The sequence below is a fragment of the Condylura cristata genome, unplaced genomic scaffold (assembly GCF_000260355.1).
Source record: "Condylura cristata isolate star-nosed mole 26May11 unplaced genomic scaffold, ConCri1.0 scaffold00013, whole genome shotgun sequence".
Lineage (NCBI taxonomy): Eukaryota > Metazoa > Chordata > Mammalia > Eulipotyphla > Talpidae > Condylura > Condylura cristata.
Genome location: NW_004567114.1, coordinates 2,947,325 through 2,956,515, shown reverse-complemented (window position 1 = coordinate 2,956,515; position 9,191 = coordinate 2,947,325). Strand labels below are relative to the sequence as shown.

Genomic DNA, 9,191 nt, shown 5'->3' with positions numbered 1-9,191 from the left:
ATCCAGACACGACGAGCGGGTTCCTCGACGTGCCCCTCACCCTGACAGAACCCAGACCCCTCGGGGCTGCTCTGTGGGCGCCGCCCCTATGCTCCCCGCTCACTGCCCACATGGGCAGGCGTCACCCAGATCAGGGCACATCCTGCTTACCACCTGGCCTAAGGGCCAGCGCCCTCCAGAACGACCCCGGCCCCCACAGCCCCCTGGGCAAGGGGAGCGGGCCTGTCACTGGCAGCAGTGCCAGCTCCACTCTTCTGGGCACAGTGAGGGCCAGAGCCCCTCCCCTGAGTGGAGGACCCGAGGGCACCAGGGCCAGGGGGCACAGGGAGTCCAGGCCAGCAGGTCAGTGTGGCAGTGACCCCCACCTTCAGGGGCCAGGATTTGCTGGGCACTTGCCCGCCCTGGGCCTTGTTCCCTCACAGACTAGCTCACACGTTGTCCCTCACTCGATCCCCAGCGACCTATGAGGGGGCCCTCTGTTCACCCCTCTGTAGCAGAGGACAAGGCTTGAGGGGAGGTGACGGGCCACTGACGAGGCAGCCCAGCAGCGGATCTCGGCCTGAGCCTTGCCACCCTGCCCCGCCGGCAGGCCCGCCCCGGCGGCTCCTGGCTGTACCCAGGGGCAAGGCCGGTGAGAGCTGGTGCCTCGACCTAGGGGTGCCCGAGACCTCATCTTCCCACCAGAGCTTCCGCTGCCGAAGGTCACAGAGCCAGTGAGGGCCAGGGCCGGTCCTTCCGGAACAGGAAGACTGCCACCCAGGCATGGGCCCTGCCCCCGGGGCCTTGGGTGGGGCCAGGCCCCGGGGCCGAACCGCTGACCACGGCTCAGCCGAGACCCTGCCCCGGGGCTCTCCTGTGTTCCTCCAGGGCAGCAGCCCGGGCAGGAGCAGGAAGGAGACCCGAGGAGCCAGGGCAGCCTGGCAGGCGGGGACACGGCCGAGAGCGCGTGCGCTTGGGGCTGAGGGCTGAATTCTAACACCAAGCAGCTCAGGGCGGGGCTGGACCCGCCACAGACACTGCGAGTCTCTTGGTCCGCGATGGGCCGGTGCGACGGTTGTGGCGTCAGGCCACGGCGGGCCGCGGGAAGAGGTCGTGGCAGCGGGGCCAGCTGCCGTGGGCGGCGGGGCGTCGCGCTCCTCCGGGGGTGCTGGTGTGTGACGGCGGGCCGGGCGGCCGGCTGCGCTATGTACAGTTCGCCGCAGGGCGGGCGGCGGGCGCCCCGGGGCCCGGCGGGCGGTCACATCCCTGAGAGCGCCTTACACGGGCCCCTTGAACTGGTTGCCCGACAGGTGCTGCCGGATGGAGGGCTTGGAGCCGGCGGCGTCCCCCAGCTTTCTCCACACCACCTGTGGGGGGACCAGCGGTGAGTGCAGGGCCCTCTGGCAGCCACGGCCAGGCAGACCTGGACACACAGACCGGTCCTTGCAGGTCCACCCCCTTCAGGCCCTAGGCGGGCAGAGCAGTGGGGTTCAGACTACCCCACCCTGGTGCAGCCCAGGTCAGCACCATCCTACGGCTCCCGTGAGGGGCAAAGACTCGACTCGCCAGGGGCTCTTCCTCTCAGACTGCACCTCCAGGGGCACCAGCCGCCGCCTGGGGCACCCGCTGGGCCCGGGGCACAGGGTGGGGCCAAGGACCCTGTTCTTGGGGAGAGGGGGAGGTGACCACGGGAGGGGCCCCGCCTCCAGCGCTCCCCCCAGCGCCCGGGTCACCCCAGCCTCAGCCCAGGCGCCCGAAGGGTCTCACGTTGCACATTTCCCGGACGATGGCCTTCTCCTTCTCACTCAGGTCCTCCTCGCAGCTGTCCTGGAGCTGCCGGTCCAGGTTCTCGTGCACCTCCAGCACCTGCCGGGGACAGGCATGGGTCAGGGCGGGGTCCGAGAGGGGCCTCGGGCGTCACCCCGAGCCCCGGAGGCCCGGCCAGGGGTCCAGGCTCTGGGCAGGGGGCGCCTAACGCTGGCGGCCTCTGTGTCCCTCCCCACCACACCCCCCAGCAATATTGGGGATGGCACTCGAGGGAAACGCACCCCCTGATCCTGAGGGGGTGGGGCCCCCTGGGGGCAGGACAGACAGGTGAGACCACTCCAGCCAGGGTCCCCAGCCTGAGCTTCAGAGGCGCCAAGGAGGCCGCAAAGCCCCTCTGGAGCCTGTGGGGTGTGCACATGATAGGGGGGCAAGGCACTGCGCCCCAGGGTGGTGTCCTGGCGCATGCGCAGGGAAGGGGCTGAGGGCCCCAGGGAAAAGAGCCACGGGGGCCCAGCCCAGCAGGAGGCCACTGCCCTTGGCAGAGACCTGGTCGTCCCGGCCCCTCCCGCTCCCGACTGCATAGCACCCCTAAACCCCTCTTCATGCGGTCACAGCCCCAGCCCCCAGCTGCTGCCCTGCGCCCCAGAGCGCAAACATGGGGTCCTGAGTCCCGCAGTAAGCCGGTTTGGGGGGCGGGGGCGCGCCTCACCTTCATGGCGTGCACGACGGCCTCGGGCTTCTGCCCCACGGAGCTGTAGCCGGCCGAGGGGGGCGAGGGCAGCTCGGGGGCCACACCAGCCGGACCCTGTGGGAGAACCCGCCGCTGAGTGCTGCCTGGTCCTAGGGGCAGCCCAGGTCGGCTCCCAGAGGGCGAGGCTCTGCCAGCCGGCCCCCGGCAGCGTGAGAGGGCCACGGCTCCCGGCCACAGGCCAGCGGCAGCTTCGCCACAGTCCACCCCGAGGCTCCAGACCCAGCTCCCTGCCAGAGGCCAGTGTCGGCCCAGCGCCCGCCCGGCGTCTCCCCCACAGGGTCTCTGGCCTGGGAGGTGGGAGGCAGGCCACGTGGGGGCCCCAATCAGAGCGAGGCTGGAAGGGCTCGGGACCTCCCAGAAGGGACTGAGGCCTCAAGGGAGGAGCCCCGCCCCCAACAGGAGCCTGGAACCGAGCGCTGCGTGGGCTGGCGTGGGGCGGGCGTGGGGCACCGAGCGTGGAGGCCCGCCAGAAACACTGGCACCACAGGACCCTGCGCTCGGGGCGGGGTGTGCAGGGGAAGAGTGGGAGCCGGGTTCTGGGCACCCTGTGGGGCCGGCTGGTGGGGTCCCTGCAGAGAGCAGCTGACCTGGCGGACCAAGGCACCCTCAGCCGGGGGTCCACTGACAAGGCGGTGGGTGCTGTGTGGACCCTCGGGGCCCAGATCCTTCCACTGTGGACAGCCACGCCCTCTGCCCCGGCCCCTCCTGCCCAGTCCAGGCCTGCTCCCATGCCTCCCCGGCTCCAGGCTCCTCCCCACGTTGGGCCCGCAACCCTGGGGCCGGGTTCTGCTGGCACGACCTGCCCTACTCTGTGCCTTCATCTCATTTGGTCAACAGAAAGGGATCCTGTGGCCCAGGCCAGTCTGCGAGGTGGGGGAACCAAACAGGCGTTCCGGGGTGCTGAGTGGAATCCACCACAGGAGGGGCCGGTGCACTCCCCCTGCCAGCCAGCAGGGGGCGACAGCCACACGAGCGTGGTGCTGGGAGGCACCTGCCCGCTCTGCGTGCCCCTTCAGAAGGGGCGTCGTCGGGAACCTGCTCCATAAGGGAGCCTGGGGCTGCTGGGGGGGGCTGCTGGGGGGGGCACGGGCGTGGCCACGAAGGCCTTGCAGTCCAGCACTTTCCCGCCAGCCAGTCTCTGGGGGCTGCCTGTGAGGTGTGCCCAGTGATGTCAGCACCGGCAGGTAACAGGACAAGGATTGTGTGCCCAGTCTGGGGTGCTCCCCAAAGGCCCCTCGGGCTCGGGGGGCACAGGCTGGACAGCCGGGCACCCCTCTGCTCCCTGAGTGCCCCCTTGGGCAGGTTGGCCGCTGTGTGGAGACGACCGTGCGGCAGACACCGTCTGCTCGGTAGCGTGGGGCGTCCACGGCCCGGCCAAGCCTGGCACCACCTCCAGGCGCCGCCCACACCCCCTCCCCTTCCGCCCAGGGCAGGTGGGCGCCGGCCGCTCTGGGATAAGCATGAGCAAGTCGAGCTCCCAGCCGCCAACCGAGCCTCAGCCTCCCTCAGCCGCTTCCCCCCCTCACCCCCACCCCCAAAAGCTGGGGAGAAGGACAGCCCCTCGCCACAAGCCCAGGGTGACCTGCCGCCCTGGCCACACCCGGGGGTGGCACTTCGGGGGGGCCTGCCCCCTGGCCACGGGCTGGCTTGTCCCCAGGCCGGTCCCAACCCCGCACCGTGGGCCTGCGGGGCGTATGCTCCGGGGACCCCAGAGGCACAGGGCACCCCGGAAGGGGCACTTACGTTCTGCAGGGAGTCCTGGCGGGAGGGTGGCAGGGTCGCCAGCTGGGACTCGGAGTGATACGGGGAGAAGCCTTTCCGCAGCGTCCGGTACTCGCCTGGGCCTGCCTGCTGATGCTGCAGGGCCGAGGGGCGGAGGTGAGGGGCCGAGGTGGAGGCCACCAGGACCTTGGGCCGCTCCCCCAGAAGGCCCAGACCGTCCCCAGCGAGGGCCCCTCCCTCGCCCGACTCCCACGGGGGCTGACCCGCTCACACCATCTGTGCTCACTGCCATCTCAGCCCGTGTCCCCACTCAGTCAGTGCCCAGAGGCGGGCTCGCACTCGCTCCTGTGACAGTGTGCGACAGCTGAACACAGGGGTGAGTGAGCACCTGCTGTCCCGCCCGAGCCCTCGTTCCTTGACCCCAGACCCACACCTGGGTCCCGCGCCACGCCAGGGAGAGGCCCGCTGCCTCCACCTGGTCCTGTTCTCCGGCCCCCACAGACCCCGGGTCTCCAGATGCCTGGACTCTGCGGCCTGGGCATGTCTGCAGGACTCGGAGCACAAGCTGAGTCAGGAAGATGCCCCCCTCGCCCCCCGAGGCTGTCGGCGGGTGAAAGCACAGGCCTGGGCCGCCCTGCCTGGGCCAGACCTCCGCCAGGCGCACTCCTTCTGGCCAGCGCCGAGACGTGTGTCTGAAGCTAGAGGACTGCCCCCGGGGCCCGGGGAGGGGCTGGCTGTGAGCAAACGTCACCCCAGCACCACCCAGGGGGCCCAGAAAGGGGGCAGCTCTCGCGGGAGGGGCTGGGCAACCAGGGCAGTGAGCTGTGGGGTCCAGTGAGGCCCCTGCCAAGCGCCAACAGGAGAAGCCACACTCACTCGTTCCCTCCGGGGTACCCCACCTCCCTGGTGGCCACCCCCGAGTATGGGGTCGGTCACCCCACAAAGGCAAAAAAACTCCCAAACAAATCACTGCCCTGGCCAGCCTCTGGCGGCAGGAGCCTGGGTTCCCGGAACGTCCGTGAGGGGCCGGACTGCCCTGTCCAGCACCACTCTGCGGGAACACCCTCCGCCCGTGAGCTGGGGTCCGGGCGTGAGCCTCACGCCCCCACTGCCCCGGGGGCCAGGAGATCTGGGGCTGCCCCTGTCACCGCGCGGCGTCCCCACTGTTTAGACACACTACACCCGGGGCTCGGCTCACTCTGCCCCGGCCGTGGGTGCAGAGCGGCCCGGTGTTACTACCCGAAACGTGGCCGCCGTCTCCCCCCACCACAGCGCCCCTTGGGAGGAGATGGGGGGTGGTTTAATTAGCGGCTGCGGCCCCCCAGGCCTCGGGTGGCTGCACACGCTCCCGGAGCTCCCGCTGTATTAGCAAGCCACAGAGCTGGCGGGGGGCACAGCTCTCGGGGGGCAGCATGACCAAGATGCGTCAGAAGGAGAGCCCTGGCGGCCCGGGGGTGTCCTGGAAGAATGCGGTTCTGAGGCTTTCATCCCCAAAGGGGAGGCACTGAACCGCCTCCAGGGGTGCTGGGCCTGCAGCCGGGACAAAGCCTGGGGGGGGGGGGCACAGTGCTCACCTGCGGCCCCCAACGGGCCTGGAGAGGTGCCCAACCCCTGCTCCGAGCGGCCGTGGGACTGCTGGGACCCAAGGCGAGGACATAAAAGGGGGCTGCAGGCTCAGCACACCCTTCCACCAGAGGGCCCCTCAGAGGGCCCCGCAGCGTGCTGCCTGGAGGCCGAGGTCCCGAGACCGGGGCACACCCCAGGCCTCCACCTGGGCCTCGCCACGCTGCCCAGCTCAGCCAGACCGGGCGGCAGTAAGAACAGGGCGCCCCACCCCACAGCCCGCCACCCACCTTCCCACGGGCTCCTGCTTAAGACGCTGGGGTCCCTTGGGTCACCCCAGGATTCCTGGGAGCATGGCTGCAGGCGTGCTGACGGAAAGGGGCAGCGCCACTGAGAGACAGGCCCTCCTTTGGGGGCGCGTGGGGCCCCTTCTGGGGTAATCCCAGGGGAGCCCTCACCCTCCCCCTGCCCCTCGAAGGGGACGGCCCGCCGCAGCCGTTGGCGCTCAGAAAGCGCCTACTGTGTGCCCTCTGGCGGGCGCAGCACCCGCTGGGAAGCAGGGCCTGGGGGTGGGGCCGAGAGGGACACTGCAGGGGCCGCCCAGACCCTAGAGCCAGGGTGGCCAGGCCCAGCCGCGCCGAGGGCTGAGGCCCGTGGGGGTGGGGCCGGCACGGGTGCCGTGGGGCTCCTTCTCCGGGCAGCCCCACATCGGACCCTGGGCCACTTTCCTCGGGACCCGCTTCAGCACACCCCTCTCTTAGGACGTGAGCGGGGCCCCCACAAAGTGAGGGTCACAGCCTGCCCCCCGGCCCACTACCTGGACAGCAAGAAGTGGGTGTGAGGCCCGGGCACACCCCCGGGGCCACCAGGCCAAGGGAAGGGGAGGGGGTGGGGTTCACCCTGCATCCAGCCGCTCACCCCTGCCCCCCATGAGTCCTGGTGGGGAGCCAGGGACTCTGGAACCCCAGACCCGACCCAACAGGACCCGCAGAGCACCTGCCACACGTGCACCCAAAGGCGCACCCCAAACACAGCTGCCCTTCTGGGGGCCGGCAGCCCTTCCAGACAGCCTGGAGCACGGTGCACGGGCCAGGAGACCCCGAGTTCACAGGTGCCAGGATGGGCCGGGGCCGGACACACCCCAGCTGGCCTCCGCTCCGTCCTCGGCGAAGGTGGCCGGCGAGGTCCCCACAAACGCATGCTGGCAGCTCGCCCAGTCCCTCGCTCGCCCTTTATTCCTTTGCCTTTATTTTCAGGAGAACCCCGGCAGGCCGTTAAGAAATGGGGGGCCGCCGCGTGGCTGGGCCCCGAGGGCCCTTCTAGGGAGCACTCGGGCTCCCACCGTCACTCCCGGGCCGGCGGCTCGCAGCTGCCCTGACGCTACTCAGGCTCGGCGCGTCCAGCCCAGCACGCGCAGCTGTGAAGGGAGCCGGGCCTCAGCCCCACACGGCGGCCCCGCGGGCCCCCTCTTCCAAGGTGAGCGAGCACCTCAGAGGGTCGTGGGGGCCCCTAGAGGGAAGCAGCCAGCCCAAAGGCCACCCTGGCCGGGCCTGCGCCCCTCACAGCCTCTGCACACTAACGGGCCAGGGAGGCCACCGCCCAGGTGGCCACAGGCGTGGTCCCGGTGGCTGCCCCTGCCCTGGCCTAGTGCCTTTGAACCCTGGCACAGGTCCGCAGTGCACAGATGGGAAACCGAGGCACAGAGAGGTTTAGCCTCTTGCCGAGGCCACCCAGCCGGCAAGCACCAGGCCCTCTGACCCGCGGGCGGGCCGGCCTCTGGCTACGCTGACCGCCTCGCGTGTGGCTAAGCCTCAGGCGGGCGGGCAGGCGCAGAGGGGCTTCCAGGCGCTGTTCCAGACCGCGTGGATCCCCACCTCTGAGGCCGCTTAACCAAGCAGGTAAGGCGCCCCTGTCCGTGACAGCAGGCTGGCACAAAAGGACGCAGCGCCAGCCGGACGCCAGTGGACGTCCCGGGGCAGCCGCCACGGGGGGCTGCACGAGCCTCAGCAGCACCTCGCGAGGGCCGGCTGGGGCCGCCGGCCAGAGGCTGCCGCCTTTGGGCGTGCCGGGAACGCGGCAGGCTGAGGTGGTGGGGTCCAGCCGGGGCGGAGAGGAGGGGCTCGGGCGGGCGGGCGGGCGGTCTCGGGCCCCGCTTCTGGGGACACGCCACCCCTCCCAGGCGCCAGGCCAAGGAGGTGCCAGCCCAGTGGGTGAGTGGGGTGACTTGAAGGGGCTCTGTTCCAGGGCCCAAACCCACTTCCCGACACCTCAGGGCCAGCTGCGTGGCCTCAGGCACCCCGCACCGGCCGCAGGGCTCGCCGGCCCAGTACCGGACCCGCCGAGACAGGTCTTAGAGACCTCACGCTGACCTGGGGCCACCAGCGTGGGCGTCCTGCAAAGGACAGCTGAGACTTAGGAGACAGGGGCAGCCCTGGCGGCCAGCGCCGAGGGAGGCCGGGCAGACGGAGCCCCTGCGGGCCTGGGCACGGCAATGGCCGCCAAGCCAGCAGTGTAGCTGCCCAGTCAGTCTGTGGGGCTTCACTGGTTCACGAGCCAGCATGTGCCCCGGCCAGGCGCCCCTCTCCCCCAGCCTGTGTCCCCTCTGGGCGTGGGGTCTCCCGCGGGTCCAGTATGGCAGGACGGGGGAGCGGGTGGGGGCGGGGGCTCAGGCCAGCCCACCGCTGACCCTCTGGGCGCGTGCTCTCCATAAAGCCGCTTCTGGCACCGAACGCAGCTTCACTGACCAGGCCAGTGGCGGAACCGGGCGGGGAGGTAGCGACAAGCCCAGCGGCAATTACCGCCGCCCCCGCGCGAGCCGGCGGCTCAGAACCGGCAGGAAAATGACCGTGTGCGTACGGGCTGGGGATGAATCACCCGAGGAAGCAGCTGTGTTGATGAAATTTTACAGCCGACACGAGAAAGAAAATACGAACTGCAATACAGTAATTTAGCCTGTGAACACTCTGGCACATTTTTAATTAAAGCTATTTTGGGGTTAAATGGAGGCCGCGGGGGTGGAGGCTGCCGGGGGGCACTGCCTCCCACCCACCCTGACCCGGGGCCACGTCCCCTTCAGACATTCCAAGACCCACGTGGCGCTCTCCTGCTTTTTGCCAACAGCCCCTGTTTTGCACAGGCTGGAGGCTTCTGGAGATTTCTGTGCCGGGATTTCACAAGACCTAAGGACCAGTCATAAAATCTCCCTGCCAGAGCCCACCAGGCGCAGGCCAGCGCGCTGCCCGGCGGCCATCTCTCCTCGATGCCCACACGCCACGGGCCAACGCCGGGCCGCCAGCACAGACCAGCTCGCTGCCGTGGGGCAGGTCTCCCTAGGCTAAGGCGAGAGCCAGCCTCCCCGACTACCCCGAGGACCCTGGGCGGGGGCGGCTGGGGCTCCCCAAGGCGCCCC

General features: G+C 70.3%; 1 protein-coding gene across 1 annotated transcript in view; it reads right to left on the bottom strand.

Moving 5' to 3' along the window:
• Positions 1–1,230: 1,230 nt before the first annotated feature.
• CCDC85C (coiled-coil domain containing 85C) overlaps positions 1,231–9,191 on the bottom strand; it is a 52,093-nt gene continuing 44,132 nt past the window's right edge. The window contains exons 5-8 of the mRNA XM_012724383.1: positions 4,241–4,354; positions 2,456–2,551; positions 1,747–1,845; positions 1,231–1,346 (exon numbers count right to left, since the gene is read on the bottom strand). Coding sequence (XP_012579837.1) covers positions 1,257–1,346; positions 1,747–1,845; positions 2,456–2,551; positions 4,241–4,354 — 399 coding nt within the window. The 3' untranslated portion in view covers positions 1,231–1,256. The remainder of the gene's footprint in view (positions 1,347–1,746; positions 1,846–2,455; positions 2,552–4,240; positions 4,355–9,191) is intronic.